This window comes from Pyxicephalus adspersus, chromosome 1, assembly GCF_032062135.1.
Source record: "Pyxicephalus adspersus chromosome 1, UCB_Pads_2.0, whole genome shotgun sequence".
NCBI lineage: Eukaryota > Metazoa > Chordata > Amphibia > Anura > Pyxicephalidae > Pyxicephalus > Pyxicephalus adspersus.
Genome location: NC_092858.1, coordinates 98067641 through 98093393, shown reverse-complemented (window position 1 = coordinate 98093393; position 25753 = coordinate 98067641). Strand labels below are relative to the sequence as shown.

General features: G+C 36.4%; 1 protein-coding gene across 4 annotated transcripts in view; it reads right to left on the bottom strand.

Moving 5' to 3' along the window:
* PTPRU (protein tyrosine phosphatase receptor type U) overlaps nt 1-25753 on the bottom strand; it is an 80063-nt gene that overhangs the window by 12468 nt on the left and 41842 nt on the right. For 2 of the 4 annotated variants that reach the window (XM_072419939.1, XM_072419945.1), the window contains exons 2-19: nt 21996-22115; nt 20053-20324; nt 14412-14493; nt 13416-13531; nt 12262-12436; nt 10393-10686; nt 9760-10053; nt 9566-9675; nt 8702-8903; nt 6450-6552; nt 3981-4254; nt 3764-3800; nt 3253-3391; nt 3079-3108; nt 2591-2742; nt 2203-2393; nt 1555-1624; nt 1386-1462 (exon numbers count right to left, since the gene is read on the bottom strand). In XM_072419939.1, coding sequence (XP_072276040.1) covers nt 1386-1462; nt 1555-1624; nt 2203-2393; nt 2591-2742; nt 3079-3108; nt 3253-3391; nt 3764-3800; nt 3981-4254; nt 6450-6552; nt 8702-8903; nt 9566-9675; nt 9760-10053; nt 10393-10686; nt 12262-12436; nt 13416-13531; nt 14412-14493; nt 20053-20324; nt 21996-22115 — 2738 coding nt within the window. The remainder of the gene's footprint in view (nt 1-1385; nt 1463-1554; nt 1625-2202; nt 2394-2590; nt 2743-3078; nt 3109-3252; nt 3392-3763; nt 3801-3980; nt 4255-6449; nt 6553-8701; nt 8904-9565; nt 9676-9759; nt 10054-10392; nt 10687-12261; nt 12437-13415; nt 13532-14411; nt 14494-20052; nt 20325-21995; nt 22116-25753) is intronic. The other 2 variants (XM_072419954.1, XM_072419963.1) reach the window with 1 other exon arrangement.

The window sequence follows — 25753 nt, the reverse complement described above, 5'->3', positions numbered from 1 at the left end:
CTCATGTTTATGTTAAGAACTGTAGTAGTAGTAAATTTAAGTAGTAAATTCACACCTAGATTCTTAACAAATGTTTCATATTTACTACCAAAAAAACCTTCCAATAATGAACACAATATTAAAAAATTTAAAGGATTATGCATGATATTTGATTAAGTACCACAAATAGTCCTACAAACTAATACGGGCAGAAGAGTGCAATATTTTTGTGATTCTGCATTCTCTAGAGGATTTTTCATAGAATTATATAAGGACATGATTTATGATACTAAGAAGGATATCTTGGCTGAAAAAGCTGAGCCTGGATGGTAAAAGATTACAGAGTTTGTTGGAGATCCCCCTGCTAGAAATCAGGGAAACAATAAAGACATGGAGAAGGGCTGAACTTTTTAAGCACTGCACTTCCTCTTGTGTGAACAGCTAAACCAGGTCCCCCGAAAAATATTCACCTCTCTTCTGTTATACACTGCACAAATTTAAACCTGATGTCACTGGATGACTGTTTCAAGAATATACATCTCACCATGTTCTCAGCTTAAATTGAACCTTTACTGAGACCAATATGTTAGCTGCCAGTCATTCTAACCTAATTGCTTTAATAAATCCTTAATCATTTATGCAGCAAATGGTACTAAATTTTTTTATGTCAATAACCTTATGTATTGATGCCAGAGACAGCCAAGAAACTAGTATTTTAAGTTGGATAAAAGTACTTAAAATTGAAACACACACAATTCTTTCTTTAAGACTAGTCTGTTTGTATAACTGTATATGTAAGTTATCTAGTGCCCTAATACAAAGACTCAAGTTAGATTCTGAGAGATTTTCATGCTACAACTGGTTATCAGTTCATTCATGCAACTGAAACCTACTGCAACCAACCAATATTGCAGAAACAGACTATGTGCCAAATGTTTGCTTGTCCCTGCACCAATCGTAAGAGTTTACTAGCCTCTCTTGATTAGTCTTATTCACAGCACATCACGAATCCATTTACTGATCTCAATTTGGGTGCAAAAATATTCTTGTGGCCAATTTTCCAAGTATCAGCTCTTTCATACTTTCAAATTATTCTTACTCAGTAAATCAATTTGCCTCTCTAACTGACTGTACATTTCTAAAGCAAAAAGGTTTATCACCATCCTAATTATGTGACAGAATGACCACCTTATGAATTGCTAATATTATTTTACAAAGATATTGCAACTTGATTTCCAGAGCTGGTTTCAAAAACCACAGTAGATTTCAGATTTTTTGATGGAAGTAGAACGTCCAAATTTTTTATCCACTATAATTTTAATAGAGTTACATAGTACTACACTAAAGTTTTTCTTATGTGTTCCCCCACAATTTTTTTTTACTTTTTACATACATATATTACTTACATCGATGTAGTTGGCATTTATTTCCTCTGAACTGCATTCTGCCTGAAGAGGGTGGAGGCGGACACGGTGTCTTTCATCTAAGGACAAAAAAAAACAGCAGCTGTGACAAACAATTCTACCAACAAATAACCAACATGGAAAAAGTGCATACCCAGAGTTCACCACATACAGTTTGGTGGAGGTTCTTGTCTTCCTTTCCCTTTATCCTTTTTCTTAGTCACATCCCAGTCAAAGAAGCTCTGAAATACAATGAACACTGATTAGGCTAGTAAGAATAATATCATAATAGTTTTTTTAGGACTTGCAAAACAGTAGGCCAAAGCAGAACTGGTCTCATTAAAAGAACACAAATGTACTGGTTAATCAGACTTTAGGGACTATTCAACTGCATTTTCCTGACAATTAGGAACTTATTATATTTAAGCTAAGAAGCACCGAGTTAAAACAAACACTATAATGACAAATTAGAGGGTCTTCAATGTCATATTTAAGGTCCATTTAGATAATCAGATTCTCATATTTACAGAATGCAGCCTCCACAGCCCAAATATCTTCATTTACATTGACAGAGGGGCAGGACTGTAGTCTGGAGAGAATGTTCTGCATGTACTAAAATATTGTCTGGAGGGCATTTGCCTGTTGTTAAAACATAATTTGGACTCCATGTTCTGTCAGTTGTAGAATATGGTCTGAAGGACACAGAAGACTAACTAGAGAGTGAGCTATTCTCAGGCTTGGTATAAGATGTTTTAACAAGACAGATGTGACACAGAAATTACATTTTTCAACATTAATGAGATTATTCTAGAGAATGTACCTCATATTCTTGTTTGAATCCATAACCCTCTGCAACTTTCATCTGGTTTATGTGTTGGAGAAGATCTGCCACACGTACAGCAGGGTGTAGTTGCCCAGTGTGATATGGAGATCCTTTCCTGCCACCATTTCTTCGAGGTGACCCGCCTAGAAGACTGCTTGACTCTGTTACAGAGCCAACACGTTGCTCCCCTGAGATGACAAAAAGCAAAAAAAAATGATTGCTATCTGCAATATTCACAATTAACACAAGACAGCACAATAATAAAAACATGGTTTTTATTATATGGGATTTATTTTTCGGAGCACTAAACATTACTCTAACAACACAAAGATATCTGTGAAATTGTTACAGTATTTGCCCAAAGATGTAAAAACAGTAAAATCACCTCGAGAGCCATAGTTGTGTAGGAATGTCAGTGCTGCTTCCTCCTGAAGTAGTTTGGGTTGATCTGTGATCTTGGCATGTTCCCTAGGAACTGCAGCGCAGGAATTCTCATGACGCACTGGCAGGGCGGATTTAGTCAAGCCCATTGGCTTCCTATAAAAAAAACATATTTAGGAAGTATAAATAGCATGTTGTATTTCTACTGTCACTTCTGCTAAAATGTATAAAACAAAGACAGTAAAAGGTATGTCACTGTTATTATTACCCAAAATATATGGTTGGACAAAAGGAATAATTAGACCACATCTGAATCTACCAAAGCATCTCAATCAGCCCAGCAAAAGTCCGCTGGCCATATATGAAGAGTATAAATGTTATCAAAAAAGCTATTTTACCCTAAAGTACAGTAAACAAAGCTAGCAGGACAGTAGGTAATCAACACTGCAAATCTTAGATGCTTTTGGCAGACATAGGTAGACCTATACTTACGGATAGTAAGCATAAGAAAACTGAGTTCTTCTGGTAGCGTTAAAAAAAGGAAAGAAGATGAGAACTTAATGCAGCATACTATTTTTAAGGAACTTCCAATACTGACAAAAATTATAACAACTGTACAATATACTAAGTCATTCAACATACCATTTGGAATATTTAAGTACATACCCTTTCCGTACAATGATAATGACAGCACCAAGCAGGATGATAAATACAATTAACCCTCCAGCACAGATACCAAGCACAAGTCCCATCTCTTCTGAATGCTGCGGGGCCATAGAGAAGCGGTGGCTGTCCTTGCAGGGCGCTATCAGAGATTAAAAGAACATGTATATATTGTAGGTATAACTTGAATATGTCTAAAATAGCATGCAAAGATCGAGTTAAGACAATAAAGAAAGATTTGGGTCTAATAATTAGTGATCAAAAAGCAAGTTGGCAATATAGACAATGAAAAAACACTGTAAAACACAACACAGGAAGAGGATATAGAGTATATTAATTGGACAAGACATCAATAATGGGTTTGAAACGCAGAAGAATGTACCACAGAGAGTAAAAGGAATATGTAAATGAGAGAGACTGCAGGAGGTGAAGTAATCAATAGTTGAATAAATGGGATAAAAGGGCTGTAAAGAAAAAACATATAACACTATAAAACAAAAATTGTGGTTGTCACCTTTCCTGGCAATTCTAACACAGTTTAGACGTGTTTCCTATTAAGAAAAAAACAAACATATATTTAATAGCAAATGAAACACCCGTAGCAGGTATTAAAAAATAAGACGTATAAATATTGCAAATATTTTTCTTTGAGGAATTCTAACTACTTCAGAATAACCTTTTTTCTGGATAACAGTAATTAATAAAGGCTTAGACTTGTCAGACAGACTTACCCCACGGTGATGGCTGGCAGCTTGCAGGTAGATGAGATAACCTTTCTGAGGATCAAGTGGTGGGTTCCAATAGCCTCCATAGCTGCGATTGTCGCCAACTATAAATGGAGTGTCCCGAGGCAAATCGCTGGGTGGAAGTTCTGCTCCAACATAACTTGTGGCTCCTTCCATTTCTGCTTCTTCATATCCACCTGCTGAGGGAAAACAGCCCGGAACAGCAAGTTCACGTCGTGACCTGCGGGAGGTTTCACCTTCAACCAGCACCTGATAAAAGCTGAAATAAAAAAGCAATACATTTTTCTGTGTAGAAAAACATGTAAGATATTGTATATTGTTGAATTACTAAACAAGAAAGAAAATCTGTCTTAAGGAAGAACTGAAAAAACTTGGTGTCTTGGTAATTCCATCCTCTTCCCAACAGACACTAAGCCTCATATGATAATTTATCTTGGAGGCTTCCTCACCTTATTAAAAGGGGTAGAGGAGAATGGAAAAGAGTGCTATCTACCATCAAAGTAAGGAATAAGTTAGGTGTTCCTCCTTAAATCCCCTCAAATTGTATGAGTATTAGAGGACTGCAGGAAAGCTACCAACAACAAATTTTAATAAATTGTTATGTTGGATTTGGTGACCCAGGTACTTTTCTATTTTTGTTGCAAGTCTAAAAATGCTGGATTTCTATTTCACCTATCCGTCTTATTACCGTTACACAGGATATTGGAGAAGCCAAATGCAATAAACAGACTGGTCTATTTTGACTGGCTAAATTACATGTCACCTAAAATGGCAGTGGTAGGTCTAAAGTAGGGTTCTGGTATAGGGGTTCACAGTAGGGGTTACAAAACAGGTACACATGGATCACAGTTACAATTTAGTGCACAATATAAAAAGATCAAAAGTAGGTACCCTACAGAGTGCAGGGGTCAGGATTAAATAATGCACAGGTGACGAGTACATAATGCTTAGCATGGTGAAAAATGTCTCCTTCTTTCCATGTTTTCCCTACTGCCCATGAGCAAACAACCTACACTGAGTTCCTCCTCGCTTCCCTAAATTGTATCTATGGGACCTTGGCATTTTTTTGTGAGCTCCCCAAAATATTATTGATATCTTTAAATACCATGTAGATAAAATTTAAAAATCACCAGTATATTTAACTCCAATTACATTACTTTTTATTATTACATTTTTGCTATGCTATGTTGCTATGCTACATTTATGCTATTTTTTAATATTCTAGTTAGGATCATAAACCCTTTACATGTGATTTGAGCCCTAATCAAAAGGAAACCTCTGAACCTTCGCAATGGACCTGATTTATTAAAGTTCTCCAAGGCTGGAGAAGATAGACTTTGATCAGTGAACTTCCAGCAAACCTGTAATAGATTTGGTCCAGGATAAATATTTGCAAAAAGCATATAACAAATAGCAAATTACTAAGAAATCCATGCCAGCTTTGCTGGATCACCCAGGGTCACTGACAAAAGTGTATTTTCTCTAGTCTTGGAGAGCTTTATTAAATCAGGTCGAAATGTGTTGGATACAGCTTAAATTAAATTTAATTTTATATAATTCTTTTTTGGGCTTTTGTATGTTTTGATGTTAGCACTTGAACTTGCATACCAGTTTTTTTATTTTTCATTTTCCTCACACATCCACACATGCAACTTACACTGCACTTTGGTTCTGCTTTCTTAATTCAACAAGTACAGAGGACAGTTTCAGTTGTGGGGAAAACTAGGATTCATGGAGGAAACCCTCCCAAACACAAGCAGAACATACAAACTTCTTCTAGATATTGAGGCTGGAACTCCATCCTTGGACCCATAGCAGCAAAGTGAAGGCAGTGAGCCATCTTTACCTCCCTTATGAGAGTGCTAGAAACTGGACCATACCAATTTTTTATTGCTGTTTGTTATAATGTTGCAAATTTTCCCCCACTTCCTGTAAGGTAAAACCGGGTAAGACAAAGAGCAAAATGCTTTCTCACAAAAAGCCTGATTTTTTAAAGCTCTCCAACACTGGAGAGGATACACTTTCAACGGTCAAGCTGGGTGATCCAGCAAACCTGGAATGGAGTTCTTAAAAGTAATTTGCAATTTGTTAGCAAATGGTTTCAGTCCTGGACCAAATCCATTCCAGGTTTGCTGTGTCAGCCAGGTTCACTGATGATAGTGTATCCTCTCCAAGTATTGGAGAGCTTTTAAAATCAGGCCCAAATTCCAAGACAGCAGTAAAGTCCTGAAAGGGTTTCTATATCTTTTACATCTGATTCATTTCTGCATAGTTTTTAACAACAATATAACATTTGTAAACAAAAAAATGAATTTAAAATATGACCCTGTTTTCCAATTTCAGAGATGTCATTGGTCCTACATCTAAAATGTAGCAGAATATGCTAGTGTTCTGCATAATATCAATTAAAAAAATAACGGTTAAAGACATATCCAACAAAGAAATGCTATTTACCTGACAGGAGATCCTCTCCCTTGTGCGGGCCTTAAAAGAACTGTAATGGTTTGATCAGTTTCAGCAATTGGTGCCGGTAGGTCCCTGTAATCAAAAGCAGGGGCTAAAGGGGGAAAACAGCAATTTAGTTATTATGAAAGTGATATATATTGCTGACTATGGCTAGAATTCTGCAGAAACACCTTTAACCTATGTGCAAAGCACAAAATATTGCCTCTAGAACACAATAGTGACTTCAGTCCACAAAAATGCTGTGCTTGTCAGCCCACAACAAGACTTAAGCTCTGAGTGCATTTCTGGCAGATGATCGGGAATATTTGTGCAGAGAATTTAAAGGGATAAAACCTGGGAACACGTGCATATATTGCAGAGAATAAATTATGTTTTTTCTTTGCAATGACATATACTGCCTTTGTCATTGGATTTGCATGCCAATATTCTGGACTGTGTATGAAATACACATTGCACATTGCATGTGACACTGCATGAATTCTTGGGGCCCTAGTTAGTATATGAATTTAGGTCAATTTGTTAATGATACTGTTTAATTTATGCCACCCTTAGAAATCCATACATTTTATTTTCTATTGGATATATTCTGATTGCTAGCTATAGGTTGTTGTTTTATTGTGGACAACCAAATCTACTCCAGGCCTCCTGCCACCGGGAACAATCTCCCTGAGTTTAAACTGAACGTTTATTAGCAGCTCTACTGATAATGGACTGCTTTCCATTTGTTTTAATTAAGGTTAGGCCATTATCATTTATTGAAAAACTCTCTATATTTCTGGAATGAATGGCAACACTGCAAATATGTTCATAGACTAACCTAGATAATACTAGCTCAGGCTCTAACGTGTGATCGATCAAACATCACTTCTATAGGTAATAGCATTCCTTGCTGCCAGCTTACTATAAACACATACAATCATCAAAAGTAAAAACACCATGTTTTTCATAATTACAATTCATAAGTTAGTTGCATTCTCATATTTCCCTTCCTTTGTAAATAAAAATGTATGGAGATATTAACAGATCATATGTAAGATGTGTAAGCAACTTCAGCTCTCCAGCCAAATTTTTGAATGTTCAATTAGTGATGTCTTTAGGTCTGTAATATGACATTTAAATCACCCTGTGTATTCCTTTTTTAGAGCGGAGGTGGTAATCAGGTCAAAAAGGATGCTTAAGCAAGGTATTGAACAAGAGAGTTCAGGAAAGTGGGACTATCAAAGGTCTACTTACTTAAAAACAACAAATTTTATTGTACAAACTAATTTTTTATAATACAACAAAATAGTAAAAATAGATACTGGTGTGCAGTATTTTTTACATGTTAAGTTGTTATAACCCTTAAAATAATCAAATAGTGCAATACATCACCCTTCTAGAAATGTCTCTTATAAACCAATATTTTACTAAGGGGGGAAAGGTCCATTCGACACATTTCGCAGCGGTATAGCTGCTTCCTCAGGTTAACACAAACGAACACGAACCGTGTTCCTTGGTCTCTTAGTGAGACACTAGGAGACCAACGAACATGGTGGGAATTTGCTTTATTCTTAGTCTCGAACATCTTGGGCACCTGGATTATTCTGTGTAGTTTGCAGTATACTGCCATAATATGCTGCCATATATGTCATAGATACAAAGGTATTTCAAAGAAGATCAGATCTTCTTTCACCTTGCAACTCAAAGCCAATCACATTTGTTTTTCACTAAAAGTATACAAAGAAATTACCTAGAATTAGAGCATGATTATAGCAAAGGACTTTAGTTTAGCTTTGGTAAGATGAGAAAAGGGTTAAACCCCCTCACTTTGGAGTAATTCTTCTCCCTTCATTTTGGATCTCTTAAACGGAAAGTGAGGGAAAATCTCTCCCAATGGAAAAACAAAACCAATCAGGGTTTCAAATAATCTCTACTTTATCCAGAAATTAAAGAATATTGGGAATGGATGCACTTTATTCTTTATCCATATTTTATGTTTTAAAGAAGATTTCTTCAACAGATGTTAAGATGAAGTGAAATGACTGATTTTAGTGTGATAGAATAGTTGTATGGAAGTTTTTTTCTAATATTGCTCATATTAAAAAATATCAGATAAGCCAGTAAATTTAGTGAACTACAATTTTTAGTTGAAATTATATTTATAATACGATATCAATGTTAGATTTCCTTGAAAAAATGTAATTTGTGGAATATTTAGGATATTGTAAACACAATTACAGTGGATCAAGAATAGGTGGTACCTGAAATATTGGTGGTGAGCTCAGTAAGAGCGCTGTGTCCATAGCCTTTCCTATTTCGTGCTCGTACACTAAGTAAGTAGGTGGTTCCTGGATGCAAGTTCACAAGAAGGTGAGATGTTTCATTTGGAGGTTTACAGATGGTGGAGCGTGGACCTGGCACAGTCACAGCTGGATCTGAGGATTCAATGATTTGATAGCTGAGCTGTAGAATGGGAAACAGTATTGTGATGAGTTGACATATATGACTGTACCAGTAACTATAGTTGTCTGGTTATAGCAATAATGAATGCATAAATCCCTGAGTTTAGTCTTTCTCAATACACCAGCAGTTGACAAAAAGAGTTTTCCTACTCTATTAGTTGCCGATTTTAGGTGTACAGACCCAGTGAGAATGAACTGTGAATAGATTATTCCACCGCTGAAAAAGACGAACTTTTCAGAAACAGAGAGAACTTATCTACACTTTCCTGACAGGTAGGCTAGCAGTCTGAAAACTTTTATTATATGTGAGAATATGTTACTGTCAAGAACACAATCTGAGGATGGCTTTGTGCCACCACAGGCTTCCTTACCACAGTCTATTGTGGCAAAAATTTGGCCTTGCATGTACACAGTAAACACTGTCTTAAAAACTATCTGACTTGTATTTATCATATGCTATTAACAAATCTTATATAGAGATTCTTAATCTTAAGGTTCTATGGATACTAAGGCGACCGCCCCACCCACACACACACAATATCCAACTATGTACAGTGGCAAGCAATATAAAAGAGCCTTGTGGGCATGTGCCTAATTACTTGAAGAGAAAAATTACTTAAAGAGAACTATAACAGTAAAGTTCAAGAAGAAAGTTCCCTATACCTCATATTGCGTTATGATCCCATTAGGTTCAGCAGGTTCATCCCAAGACAACAGAATGGCATCATCTATAGGGGTAATAGCAAGAGACTCTGACGCAATGGGCCCTGGAACTAAAGAACAAAATAAAGAGTTGTACATGTTAGTATGTTCCTGCACACATGTATGCAAAAAATAAATTAAAATGTCTCACACACCATCTTCCTGTGTATAGCAGGTGACCTCCTTGCCCTCCTTTCTTCCCTCAGGGTTGGAAACCACAAGACGACAATGAATGGCGCTATATGGAGGTAGGCCTTGAAGAATATACTGACTGGCTCCCCCCTCCACTGTCACACAGTCTTGCAGTGCGCTCGATTCATAGGGATAACAAAGTGTTACAGAATATGTGTGACAACGGGTGATGTTGAAGCCGACAGCTTCCCAATGCAGGGTCAGCTGGCGTGGCTGCTCAGCTGTGCATGAAAGGCCTTTAGGTGCTCGCATGGGCTCTGAAAAGATGTAACAAGAGACATAGTAAGGTGAAAGCAAAGCTGTGAACTCCTGCGCATAACTTATTAAATAAATGGTAGTCTACAGCTGATTGGGTGTGCCATTCAGCTTTCCAGAGATATAATAATATCCAACAGCTATGACATGGAGCATCTTTACAGAATAACAAAGCCCTGCTGTTCTTTTTTTAAAATCTCCCTGCTGCAGTTCAGCACATCTCACTTCTCCCTATTCACTGAATGCTTTGTGGTTTCTTTACAAAACATAATAATAAAAATGATATGTTCAGTAATAATCATATATTAACATCAACCTAATTGACAGTTTTAGGCTCCTACCTGCGCATTTTGTCCGGCTGATGAGGGCTGGTCCGGGTCTCCCAGTGCCTCCCTCCCCAGGACGAGTAAGTAGCACAGAAATGTGATACTGTGAGTCAGGGTCCAAGTGCCAAAGTTTGTATGTGTGCGCAGTGACAGCATGCCGTTCCCGCCAGCTTCCTCCACTCACTCGGTACTCAATCTGCCTACGCACAATAGGCCCATCACCCGTGATGGAACGAGTGTTAAGCTGCACAACCAGATAGGTGGGACCGGCTCTTAAAAGTTGCGGCGGAGCAATAGGGGTGGGTGGCTCTGTTTAATATTTAGCAGCAATATATCAGCATGTGCAAATAAGTACTTCTGTATCAAACAATTGTACACCAAGACGCATGCATGATTATGTGCAGATCTTCAGACAACAAATTATTCATACAACATATATCATGCGTCTTAATATAATTATTAATTGTGATAGTAATTACAATACATTACAATGTTATATGGCTAATGTATCAAAATGCTTTTGTAAGTAACTAAGAACAATTTTAAAGCCATAACTAAAAGAGATTCAATTGGAGCTGGGCTTTAAATCGTATCAAATTTTAAGAATAACTTATGAAACTGTTTTACTTTAAAAACACCTTTAAGCATTTTTTTTTAATGCTATCTATGCATGTCATATTTGCAACATATTCCTTATTTTGTCTGGTACAGTTAAAGCTTACTTTCCACTTCAGGACAAAATAACAGATAAACTTCCCCTGCGCTGCAATTTTTTACAATTCATTCCCTCATATTTGCCTGCCAGAGCCTCACCAAGATCCCTATGTAAGTTTCTGCTAAGTTAGGTTTGGGGCCCACACATGACTAACCCAGCATGAGATCACTTGGGACAGCCAATTGGACACTTCAGCCTACAGTTCCATATTGTGCGAAGAAGGGAAAATAATCATATGGGAGCATGGTGAAGCCTATATTGGAATAGTAGGAGGAAGTATATCCAGAAAATCTACATATGTTATATATTACACAGAGATCAGTGAATACCATATCCCCCATTACACATACAGGATAAAGAAGCAAACAAAACAAAATAGGGAATTTCTGACAGTAATTCCCTATTTTGTTTGGTTTGCTTCCTTATCCTGTATTCAGAAAATCAGTTATGTTGTACTTTATTAGCCTTTTGCCATGTTTTATTATAATAATTTTGCAGTGTTGTAATGTCCCATCAATTTTCCATATCTTGGTGTCAGCTCTGTACAGCAAATCTAGCATGTAAGACTGCTGGATTTATCCAATTTGTAACTTAGAATAGGTTAGCTCACACCAGTCTTAGGAAACAAGCAGTGGTTTTAGAAGAATCGGACAGTATTCTTGGTCCACATGATAGCTAATTCATAAGAAAGTATACTGTATCCATCATATACAGTCTTTAAATAAAGGTGAGATCAGAAATGAGACATATACTTTTATTTTACATGTTAAACAATTTTGACTGACATATTAATTACACTGAAGTAAGGTACTGTCCTGAAACTTCATAAAGGGCAAATGCAGGTGACAGCTACTGGCAAGGAAAACGAATCTTAAGGTGTGTTTAAGGCAAAATCTATTTAAATAAATGTTTTTTTTTATTTGACAAAGTAGGGAGTGGTGAAAACCACTGTCAATTATTTACACCATATGTGTTCCCCTAGAGAGATTCCTCATAATTTCCTTTCCTGTTCAGTTGACAACCTAAAATGTTGCAGGTTAAACTGCTCACTTTCCATGCCGAGGCAATTTTGTACATGAAGCCCTTACCATTGTGTGTACTACATTCAAAGTGACTGTATATTAGGTGCAAAACAGCATACATGCAAATCTAATCCCAACAACTCTCACCTTTTACTACAAGCTCTGCAAAGTTAGACACTCCAGCCCCAAAAATGGAGCGGCTTACACAACGGTACAGGTCCTGATCCTCACGCTCAGCTTCAAAGAGCTGGAAGGAAGCCAGCAGTCGCCAATGGCTGATGTGCTGGATTACTCCTGCTGAGATAATGCCTCCATTTTGCCTCTATAAATCAAACAAAAAAAATTGTTTTGAAGCGCAACTTCATTTTTTGTAAGAAGAGTGGCTTTATCTCTACTGGACAGTGAAAAAAGAATTAGAAGTCCGATAAGATCATTCCACTGTCATGCCAATGTTAGCACATGAGCAGTGCAGCACAACTGACAAGCTTATTGTGCTGCTTCTCTTTTCCCCCAACTTAAGCCTTTTTTTAATGTAAATAAAACCAAACCTAGAATCTAAAGAGCACCACAAACATAGCAACAGTTAGATGAATTTAGACATAGGAACTTAAACTCTGCTCAAACTTCTGGAAGAAGCAGTGAATCACAAAGATATTCTTCAACTTGTTTTGCCAGTTTTCAAAATCATATTTGGTTGCAGACTGAAGTAGGAAAGTCAATTTATTAGCATGAAATCATGAAATGCTTTGGGTAGCAATTATTTGCTACATCACTTTTAATGGAAATGTAGTTTTCTTTAAAGAGCTTCGTATTTGTAACTGAATTAGACTAATGTCTGCCACAAACAATTCATTCGGGTAAATATTGCAAAAATGTTATAATTACATTACTTTTGAAAGAATATGAACATTTGGTTTATGAATGAAATAAGTGCTGAATGCTTTCACACAAAGTCAACTCATCTCCCGGGAGAATTCCAGTCCCTAATTACACTAAAGTTACACTATCAGTACGCACTATCATTTGTTCAAGTTGTTGTCATAGAAACCTTATACCGCTTTTATCTTCAGTACTTTGTGTTCATCTGCATCACACAAAAAAAAAGTCTATCATGCAAGTGAATAAGCACAATGGAGTAGTCATGCTGAGGAATTGTGTCACTGATACAATAACTTTACCCATCGCTAAGAATATCTCAATTTCCCAATCTGAGCAAAGCACTCTAAGAATGGCTCCACACATCCCCATTCAGGTCCCTGTCCTTACTATATTCATCCTCGTGTTTATAAGAGAAAAGATACCTGCAGTAAGAAGGCCTCTCCTTCATTTGCCCTGCCAGCAGCAGGACATTGGAATGTGGCATTCTGCCCAGCATTTACTTCCACCTCACCCAGACGGGAGAAGTGTGGGGCCTGGGCTGCAAACAAAGGGATGGAATATGATCAGAAGCGTGGAAATTGCTGCTTATCCAATAAGAAACACAAAGTTCAATGTTTATGTGCAAAGTGCAATAATTTATACCTAACTGATCAGGCCTCATTACACTAAATTGTAAAAAATCAGCTGTCAGCCAGGATGAATACACATTGTAAGAAGGCAAACACTACAGTGATACATTTTAATGGTATAATAAATACACTAGAATCCTCCTTTAGGTATATAGACAGAAACATAATGAAGTGCCAAAGTGGAAATATATATACAGCCGCTGAACAAAGGCTTCGGGCCTGGTTCATTAAAACTCTCTAAGAATGGGGAAAACACACTATCGTGGGAAAACCTGGGTGATTCAGCAAATCTGAAATGGATCTGGCCTAGGATAGAAACCATTTACCAACTAATTCCAGGTTCTTCTTCAGTCTTGGAAAGCTTTAATAAAACAGGCCTATTGCATAAGGATAAAATTCTACTTGAATTATCTTTTTATTATTTTGCTACTTCAGCTTTTACATCTTAATATACCCAGTGAAGGGAGCCAGTATTCCAAAAGCTTGTATATTTAGTTTTTTTTTTATTTTGTGGTAATACATTTTTAGTGTTTATTTTTAATGTTTCTGTAACAACTAGTAAGAATCAATTAGACAATACACTGGAATTCTCTACCTGTGCATAACATATTATTATTATTGGGCCTGTTTTATAAAACGCCAACATTGAATGCAGTACTATTACAGGAAGCTAAAATCTGACTGCCTTTCAAGGCTTCCTGCAGTTTCCACTTTGTCCTTTTTATTGTCTTTCTAAAGCCACTGCTTTATAAAATAAAACTGAACACTTGTCAGTAAACATATACTTACCACAGGGGTAACTTAGCAATAGAATATCATCCAATGCAATAAATCCTTGTGGTGTTCCAGACACCTCTGCTTCGAACAACACCTAAAAAACAACATAAATAAATAGCAGGACAAAAGCAGTATATAGATTGGCTAGAATCGTTGCATAAGTGGCTGGTCATATTTATCCAAAAAAGATTGAATATAAACTCTTACTTAAACAATACATATTCACATAAAACTATTTCAGCATTGCAAGTATAGGTAAAGAAGAGGCTGAATACTTACCTTTCCTGCTGTTAGTATTGTTCATTGCTACTACACTGCCGAGAGCTGGTCCATAGATGTCCGTTAGGAAAAAAACTTTCAATGTAGATCCCTGTGGACCCCTATATATTCCACTGGTTTCTCCTCGTGACTGTGACATTAGTACTTTCTTCTGAAGTGATATGGAGGTCAGCAGAAGAAACAAGTAATCAAGGGAGACATGGGACCACCAAGGTCAACACACTTGGAAGTGTTGGTTTCCTTTAGAAACTTTAGAAGATCAGTTCTCTACAACAGAGCAGCATTAAGGAACATGGCAGGAGAAGTTTTGGTGTCCCAAACAAAAGCCAGTGCCATTGACAGGTATATTCGCTATACATTTAGCCAGCTTCAAAGGTTCAGAATTCAAAGCTAGACCGGAAATGTTGTTTAAAAACTAAAGCAAAGTCATACAAGGGCCAATATATTGTATTAAACAGAGATAAAGAGCACAGTAACCTACAGGAACCAGACTGATGTCAGAAACTAGATTTGGGGGTGAATTCTTTGGTTGCCCTTTTCCTGGACTTCAACTGGTGAACTATAAGCCCATTTCCCATGTTGCCCTTTTTCATTGCTCCACAGCACACAAAATTCAGACTCCCCTTCCACTCCCTGTCTAAATTTGAACACATCTGCCTATTTGTTTTAAGAAATGTACAGTGAAAAATTGGTAAAACCTCACTCCCCCTACCCTTTCCCATCTACAACAGCTACTGCATCGCCCATTACTTAAATCGGAAGCCCCTTAACATATATGGAGACACACCCTCCCCATATTTTCGGCGCTTTTTTAAGCTTACTTCCAGTGGCCAACTTGTTTTGTTTAGAAGAGGTTTGTATTTTTTGCTTAATTTGATGTTAGATTTATTTACTTTAATATGTAGATTTACCTGGTTGCCTTTCACTTTCCTTCTCCCCTTCCCCTGCCCTCTCCTTTCCCTCCCCCAGTCTTTTTACTATTAGTCATGTGGGTATGTTCTGTCGGATTACTGTCATTTTATGCCATTTTGTAGATTTCCAGGTATATCCAGTCTGCTTTTGAATTATTTTATTGTTAAGTATTGTCTCTGTCATGCTATGAAATTATTTCCATTGTTCTTTTTGAATTCTTTCCCCACTGTATTCTTTCCTAATGCCTTTTTAATAAAGATAATTTCTAACTAATTTACCCCTGAACTGATGCTGCTACATCAAATGGAGATCTGGTTTGCTATACTGAAACCCGATTTGCTACATTGTTCTCTGTAATGTGTAGTGATGAAACATTTAAAAAATATCTATTTTGTCAGGTTACTATGAATTATTGCATATTAATACTGTGTAGTCTTCTAAACAACCAACAGATGTCTCTCTAATCTCCTTTTCACATCAGTGGAATAATTAGTTTTCATCTGTTCTGAAAAAGCCCCTTGTTTACTGAACTCCAATAAGTCAGAATAGTGGCTCATCCCTTATGTAAGGGTCAAATTGGAGATTTTTATCAGCAAATGTAGTTGCTCTGCTGTGCTGTCTCTTTATATAACCAATAGTGCTCTTGCAACCTTTTGTCATTTAACAAATGTTTATAAAACATAAATCATATACAGTAAAAAAACAGAAACAGAAACTGAAAAAAAAAAAAAACAATTTAACTGGCCGAAATGGATTTTAAAAAGATTTCTATTTGCAGGGTGCATTAAGAAATGGGGCAGCGCATGTGTAAAACATTCTTTACACAACCTTTCACATGAAAAAGCTTTCTATTGCTGGAACATTACTAAAAATACAGAAATAATACTTCCAGGCAACTCACATGTGAATGCATATTCTGAACATTTGTGATCTTAGTTTTAAATGGAAAAACAGACGCTCAATATTTGGTTTGCCCAAATAGAAAAGGTCCAAAAAAGCCCATCTCTAAAGATACTTTTAGTAATTATCTTTCCTATGCTAGGACCTACATAAAATCACAATGCAAATCTCTGGTTTAAAATGTAATCAGTTTTTAAGGGATGAAAATACAACTACTTAAGTAGTATTGCCGAGCCTAAACATTTTGGGATAAGGAAAAATAGAATAATCAATTTTATAACAGTAGTGCCTTTAAAGAGACACCTTTCTTCCCTTTTCATTTTTTACTTATCCCAAAATGCAAATGTCTGTAAAGGTAAGAAAGGAAAGGCTGTGGGTGTTGTTCAGTGCTGCTACACTGCCAAGAACTGGTCCCTAGTTGTCCTTGGAGGGGGGGGGGGGACTCTAACTGGAATATAGACCTATTTGGCCCCCAATAGCTCCCACTGGTGTTTCCTGCTGACCTTGACATTAATACTTTCTTCTGAAGTCATATATACAACCATGTATATATATACAACCATGACCTGGCTCAACAATCCATTACATTTAAATTCAAACATGTAGACCCTGGTGCTACATAGCTGCCCATTTAACTTAACAAAAATCAGCTAGATCTGATTGATTCATACCAGATCCCTCATAAGGACTCCAATGATAAAATGCATTTGGTGCATTTAAATGGATTGTCTCTAACCAGGGCCAATCATTACTTTTCAACAAAACCGTTTTATTGCTTAAATTGAAAACCTAATGTAATCAACTTCAAAAAGATTTGAATTTTACATTGAAACAATTTGTACACTAAACAAGTGTCTAGTGATAAGCATACTTATTCCAGATAACAACATCAATAGCTTGGCCTGTCACAATACTGCAGGCAAAGTATTAGCTACATTGCTAATGAGTAACATTTATTATTTCTGTTTTTAGTGAAACAAAAGACAGCAACTGAACAATGTAGTTTTACAGTTAGTAAAATAAAGAACACTTTACTTTAAACAGCTGAATCACATCTGTGAAGAGGAAAGCATTCCTTTTATTCACATAACAATATATCAACTCTGATGATTGCTGTTTGTGTCTCTGGTGTATTTAAAAGACAGTAGTTTATATTACATTTAAAAAACAACTCCATCCAAATGTTCTACTTTTTCCCAGTAGAGAATGATCAGATGGTGTCAGGTTTTTTTGCTTCTGCACATTCTGAAATACCAGGATATAAAGGGAAATCTCCCAATGGTGACATACTCCTAGTGGGGGTTTGGACTCTAGTCAAGGCTAAAAAAAACTTTATTAAGATTATTTGGGCTTTAAATCTCATATATGGAAATTATTTATCCGTTACATATAGGGGTTATGTAAAATGAGTTTATTTAATTAGTTAGCAGACACGAATAAACTATTGTAAAAATGTGCATGAGACAAGAAGAAAAGGACTAAGGATAAGATCACCTACGTAGAATCATGCAATTTTTTATTTTTGGCAAAAAGAGGTGAGGTCACATCTAAGTAGACCAGAGAAGAATAAACATGTACAAAAAGTTAGCCCTATTTAAATAACAACAGATGGATCAGCAAGGATGGTTGTTCAGACAATGTACGACGAGCGCTGAACAGACACCAGATTCTCGTTTGTTATCGACCCTGAGCATTTTATTGGACCAGAACCATTGAACGTGTGCTCAATTATTTGAATAGAGGCATATTACATCAAAAAGGTGCAAATACTATTTTTGTTCATCCCTTGGCAAGGTGCAATTAAATATAATGAAATACCAATAACAATAATAAAATACCAATAACAATAAAGGACACGACATTGCGCCAATGTAGAAAAAAGAATAACAATGTAAACCCAGCACAGAAGAACCCAGCAAACATAATAAGGGAGAACCTTTTGTGTTTACTATACGTAATACAAAATCTCTTAGCAATGTATAGTATATATAATATACTATACATTGCTAAGAGATTTTGTAATATATATAATATACTATACATTGCTAAGAGATTTTGTATTATATATAATATACTATACACTGCTAAGAGATTTTGTATTATATATAATATACTATACACTGCTAAGATATTTTGTATTATATATAATTTTGTATTATATATAATATACTATACACTGCTAAGATATTTTGTATTATATATAATATACTATACACTGCTAAGATATTTTGTATTATGTATAGTAAACACAAAAGGTTCTCCCTTATTGTGTTTGCATGATTTATGTATACTGTTATGTTTGTAGGACTATTGTATACGACTTAAATAAAGGATTTTATCAAAAGCCGCTAATTTTTCTATCCTTTCCTTGTCTATTTTCAATATAAAGGCTCGGCACTGTTACTTCAGTAACTTGTATTTATATTACGTTCTGGCCTTTCATCAATTGTACTATTTACAAGGCTGTAATAAAATACTTGTATCAAGTTGTCCTCAACTCTGATTTTTTTATGACAAGCATATCTTTTTTCTATTAGTACCTTTAGTTTTCTGCTTTCTTCCATCTATGCTACTAATGCTAGGCATACACTAGGCAATGTTTTTAATAGAAAAGGCATTCAAATCGATAAAAACATTGATCAGCTTTGAACAAAATGTAGATCGAACACCTATTAGGAGAGACCATTGTTTTTTCATATGAATATGGACAGGAACAGCAGGTGGTTGATGAACATATAACTTTTTTTTCTTCATCGAGCGGTACAAATCCAGTGGTGATGGCATTCGTAATGATTTATCAGTTAAAATCTGTGATACTGGGTATTTCAAGGTTGTCAAACAATCTATGTTTCCTAATCAATTTCTGAACTGGGAAAAACAAATAGTTTTCTGCTGGATAAAGTATACATTTGATACATGGCTAAATTTACTTTTCATCTCCTAACAAGGCTACCTAGAAAGGGATCCATACTGATTAGGGCCAGGAAGAAAGTAAGGTTCTCATCATAAAGTAAAGCACATTTTCATGCAAAACTCTTTGGCTCAGTTATACCACCCACCTTCCTCCAACCCTTTGCCCCATGCTGTTTACTTTTTTATGACTTGTGAATCATGTAACACTCATCTAAATCCACAGTCCATAGTGCTAACGTCACTATCGGGTTTAAGAATCACTGTCGCCCAAGCAAGCCAATCTGCACCCAGCCAAGATCTAACCCCTGGACAGCTATTAGGAAGGGTCCAATCACACCGGCAGTGATGTGGCTAGCCAAAGAGAAGCCAAGGAAGGAAGGAAGGAAGAGAGAAGTTGTGGGGCTGAAGCTTCATGTGTTTGAGTCTTAAGGGAGTAAAAATGTATGTATGTATATATATATATATATATATATATATATATATATATATATATAAATATATAGCTTTATATAGATCAGCTTCAGAGGCAAGTTCCAAGTTTTTTAGCTGTGGTTAAATACATTTTAATCACTGCTGTCATTTAACAATTATAACTTATGCATACAGCATCAAAATAGCACTAACTCATCAGTTACAGTTGTTTAGTTACCTGGTATTCACTGGGCCAGAAAGTGCTTACAGCAAGCTCTGATTGTTGCCACTGCTTTCCACGTGGCCCTGAAACTTCCCAAACTGCTGTGCCCAAGGGACCTCCATTCACTCTCACATAGGCTCGCAATGATCCAGGACCTCTGGCATCCCTGCTATGAAGAATATAGCTGAACTGCAGGCAGTGTGTATCATTTTCACTTAGAGGTTGAAAGAGGAGCTGAGCTCGTTTCCCTGCAGCATGTTCAGACGAGTTAACCAAGAGGTAAGAACCTGTATAGAAAAACCACATCAATGAGAGTAAGATCATTGTAAGGCAAAGCACAAGAAAAACACATCCAAATTTTGACATGAGAGCTATGAATGACTTGTTAACATTCATGGCATGGGACAGTAAGAGTAAAATTGAGGGGAGGAGATTTTAAGCAGGAATAGAACCAAAACATAATTTAGCAACAAAAGTAAAACATGCAACATGTAAACATCAATAAAACATAACCCCATAGCCTCTGAAACCTGTTTTAGGGGGTGCCATTTTTTCATGTCCGTTGGGAGTGCCCAGAAATTTGTAGGTACTGGACAGCTGTGTATCAATTAGTCTTTACAGTTTTTGGGAAGGCTATGTCTAAGTATCCCAAACCTAAATGTAAAGCCGTCAGCATGTACCATGAATCAGTTCCGGTTCTTCTTTTTCTGCTGCTAAGCTGAAGAGGGCTTGGAGTTCTAAGCTCTGTACAGTTAATCAGGTGAAATGCAAGTTGTCAGAAGTCCTAAATGTCCCTTATTGATACATTTACCAATATTTGAAGACCCTGAATTTTACACTACCTGCTTTTGAACATGGATCACTTTCTTGCACCATTTAGGATGCCCCAGTGTGTGGGCATTGGTGAAATCCAGTGCTATGGGGCTGTGGATGAGTACCAGCCTCACGCTCTTACCTGGTTCAAGACCTTATCAAGTACTTACTGAAATGTTACTTTTTATTTTCCGCATGCTATTTATACCATGTGATATTTGTACAGTTTGTGCTTTGGGATGTCATTTTTAAACTTCCTAATTTGAAGATATACCAGGATTGGATAAAATTCTGTTAACATTGCTGTCTTTGGAGCAAGTAACCCCACAATTTTAGGTTTTACCATCACTTTCTGTTCGGTGACAATAGTGACCAGGACTAAGAGAGATTGAATGCCCCAAATGGGAACACAAGTAGCAATAAAGGCTAACCCACTTTATCTAAAACAAAATAAATTTGATATAGCTATAAACACTCATATAATAAATATGTACATCTTTACACCAATGGTCACTATCCACAAGAATGTAATGGTGTTTATGAACAAGATAGCTACATTGCTTGGTAGCTTTAAGATACTGTACAAACATAAGTAACAAAAGTGTTGCCAAAGCAAAAAAATTAAATTATGACAATTAGCAAAAGGGTTTAGAATGCAGACTCATGCCTTCAAGCTAATATTTGTGTTAAAGAGGAAGAAAACTGCAATTCTCAGTTCTGAAGAACAATATTGTGACAGATGGTTCTTGTATACCTGCGTGGGTAACACAGGTGTCCATGCACAGACAAGATATATGTGTGGTAAATGAACTGGTATATTTTTGTCTTTCTTAATGTGTACTATAGTGTATCTGATGTGCACTAAACATGTTTAACAAACTAGAGTTAGCTTGTATTAAAGCAATGAGCTTAACCCAAATCTATTCAGATACACAGTTCTAAGCATTCACAATAACACCAACCAAAAGGATGAAACTTAAGGACCCGACAGAAGGATACTGAATGATGGATCAAATTTACAGAGGTGTTCAGATGATATAAGAAAATGTAATCTAATACTTTGAATGGTATATTTTTGCAGCTTCTCTTCCTGGCAGACACAAATTAAACCAACAAAAATAAGCATTGGCTACATGAGTGCTCACCTTGGGGTAAATCAGGGTTCCCATGAGGATCCTGTACTCTGTGCCAATCAAAATCATCCTCAGTGCCTTGCGTCACTTCACAAGGACCAATGTCACTATGAGTTTCAAAGGTGCAGCCAGCTGTAGAAGAAAAGCAAAACATACATAAACATATTGGCAGATATATATGTATGCAGCCAAGTGTATTTGAATTCCGGAAGAGCAAATCTAATAACTGAACAAAAACAACACAAATGAGCATACTAATGATAAGAGAACATAATATTAACAAAAATCTGTCACCTAAACGACACAAACAAGGCATTTGCTGGCACTTTTAAAGCTAGTAAATTCCTGGTATATCCATTTGAGATTTAGTTCAGGTCAGTTTGAATGTACACCGCTCCATAAAATATTATTCACAATGTGAGCACTATATTTAGCATTGTTTGGAGGATAGGTGGATACAGCTGCACTTTGAGAGCAGTCTCTAGAAAGAAAGTAAAATTCATATAAACTGTGCTATTAAAAGAGTGGGTTTTGTTGCTTTAATTGAGAGTTCACTATTCTTTTAGTCTTCTGAGTCATCTTTTTACCAAATTACAGAACCATCGTGTGCAGCAACGTACAGCACAAGTGTTGGTGAGTTGGTTTGCACCCCCAAAGGAACCTTAACAGGTCATTACCGTACAACACGTTGCAATGCATGGCTGTGGTTTGCCGTGTGGAATGGATTTTTGTGCAATGTACAGCAATGAATAATAAACGAGCCCCTGCAATATGAAGCCCCCACATGCAGGACTTTCTAACAGCATGCTGGCATGAAATGCTGTGCAGAAAGGAAGCGGGTGGAGGGTTTTGAAAAGTAGAGTATTCCAGTACGTGGCAATCATTCACAGAAATTGTTGGGTGCAGTGATTTCCTGCTAATTGGTGCTTGTAAAGTCCCAACTGTGACTTAACAAGTAGCAGAAAAGTTCATTGGAGCTTTTACTATGTTTTCCACTGCCAGGGTGGCAGTTTGCTTAGTCCAACTACTCCTCAAGCAGACCTTCAAATAGTTTAGTAAACCGGCCTTTTGCTAAAAAAAACAAAAAACAAAAGTTTGGGCCGCTCTTGTTTGTACTGGAGTTAAGCTTAAAAATTGCAATAAAGTACATCTGATCTGATAAATTAAAAAGTAAATTACTTTCTTACATATTTTTACAGCAAGTATATTACTTTCTCAATGTAATACATGATTTTGAACAATAACACCAGAGGGGGCTGCTGGACAGAAAAGCTTGTGAATTGATCAAAAAAGGAAAAGTAATGAGAAAGAAAAAAGGAAGGATGGGAGTAGACAATTTCCTGTAGTTAAAAACTGTGTCTGTCTATTCTCCAGGGTCATCTGGCAATTATAAACAATTCCAACTGCTTAAGCTAACCAAATAAAGCAAAGCTTTAAGTGTCCAATATTGGTCATATTAGAAGTACCTCTCCCATGGGTCTTTTTCTTCATCAGTTTAAATTATTTTTCATCTTTCTACTAGGTGAACATTGCTAGAAAGGATTAAAAGATTACAGGAAAAGGCTTCAATACACACTAGAATCTTAAATACATTTACATTTTCTACAAAGTAAAGTATTTGGCACACACTGGGCTTACAAATAAAAACATCCATTCACATATTTGCTGCACTGCATCAAAGGATTATAATGCATGCTTTGAGACAAGATTTCTCAAACTGTGCTACAAGTGCTCCCAGGAGTAACTTTGGCTTATTCAAAGGGTACTACAATTAAATTAAATGCAACTCACTTATGACATCCGTCTGCAATTACTTTGGGCACTTAGCAAATGCAGAGACAGTATGGGTTTAATTTAAAGTGGGTCACTGATGTAAAAAATGTTGTTAAGCAAAATCACAATGTTTTTTTTTCTGGTACACATTGAACACTGGCGAGGCTCACACACTTAATAAAAAGTTCAGCAATATGCCAGCTTTTCCTGCTATGGTGTTCAGTAAAGTTTCAAAGGGGCCAATAAGTAATTTTAAAAAGACAGTGTCACCTTGTCTATCCAGGGCATAGTGAGAGTGTTCCATATATACTCACCTTACCTGAACTCCATCACAGCAAGGGACAGTACTTAGTTCTTTCCAGAAAGGAGGGATTTGTGGTTTGATACCCTGTGATAGTGTCCATACCTAGTAGACCAATCACTGTCATATAACCTGGAGAGAAATATCACCACTTCCCAAGGTTGCCAACATGATTGATCATGGTGCAGGCTGCGGAAGAACAAGCAACATCAAAGAAGAATAGGTAAAGCAAGTATAAGGGGTCAGGAACACCCTTTCCAGAGTCACTGTCAAGACGGTAATTTATTTTTCACTCTACATTTTTTCTTTAACCAGCTTTTTCTTACTCCACAAAGTATATTTAAAGCCAAACATATTTGAATAGAATTAATTTAAAAAGCCCTCTCAGGAAGTGATGTAAAATATTTCCAAGTCACCTTTTAGTAATAAAACAGGTCCTCCCATTGAAGATTTCTTTTTACCTCCTGTTAAAATGACAACCATTAAATGGAAAGTTTTCTTTTTAACTATCTCTCATGGACAATGGTTAGCAAGAAAAACAAACAGACTTTGAATCTCCTTAGTAATTAAAATTTCTATTAATAAATCCTCACCGGTTCTAAACATTTTAAACTTGTTTGCAAAATAAAAAAGTAAATGTTTTGGCTATAGAAATACTGTAAAGTAATACTTTCCAATCCCTAGGCTACAAAATGTTCAGCCACAGATGCATATAGGTATGTAAAGTAGTTTACTAGTCCCTAGTGTCCTAGCTATTTTCCCTCATGGATAATGCCATATCACATGTACTATTTCTATGAATCATCTCAGATTATTCGCTCGAGAGGATGAAATCAGAAGGAGCTTACAAGGGGCTATCATTACAGTTGAGTTGGAACTCTGAAGAATTTACTTTCAGGAAAAAGTCCATTTTATTAGTGTTAAGCATTGCTATTTGTGGCACTGAAGGTAAAAAGAAGCGGGATTTATCAGCTTGAATGCCATATTTATTCTATTAGGAGAGCTGGATCCATCACTAACTTGAAATGTCACTAAAGCCAAAACTTAAAAAAAAAATAGTTTAATGGTATAATAATACATTGTTTCCTCCTGGTGTTTAAATGAAATGGTACAATGACTCCCTATAAACAAACACCTTATATCTTTTCCACAGAAGTACATATCCTTGCCTGTGGCTACAATTCACACTCAATTCAGAATGTCTTCATTTGTAGCCACCTGTCCTGCTTTAGCAAGCTGAAATTTCTGATATAAACACCCACATCAATGATACACAATGCAAGGAATCATGGGACATGTAGTTTTCTTACAGACAAAAAGCTGCCAGTACAGCCCTATGCTGCCTTCTAGTCCAGATCAGATTTTCTCAACCTTGTTATACAGGGGAACCCTTGAAATACCAGATTCAGATCTTCAGGGAAACCCCTGCTATAATTACTATATTCACAGCTCAATATATATTAGCATGGTGGTCAGTAGTAAGAATGCCTACTACATTGCTATCCAGAGGGAAGAATGTCACCCTTAAAGAAAGTTAAAAAATAACTGATTCAACTTAAAGCTGCGTACACACGTCCAATTTTTATCGTTGGAAATGAACGACGAACGACCGATTGGCCAAAAATCGTTTGTAAAAAAAGTAACCAACGACGCCGACGAACGAGGATAGCCGTTGGAAATGAACGACCGGACCGGC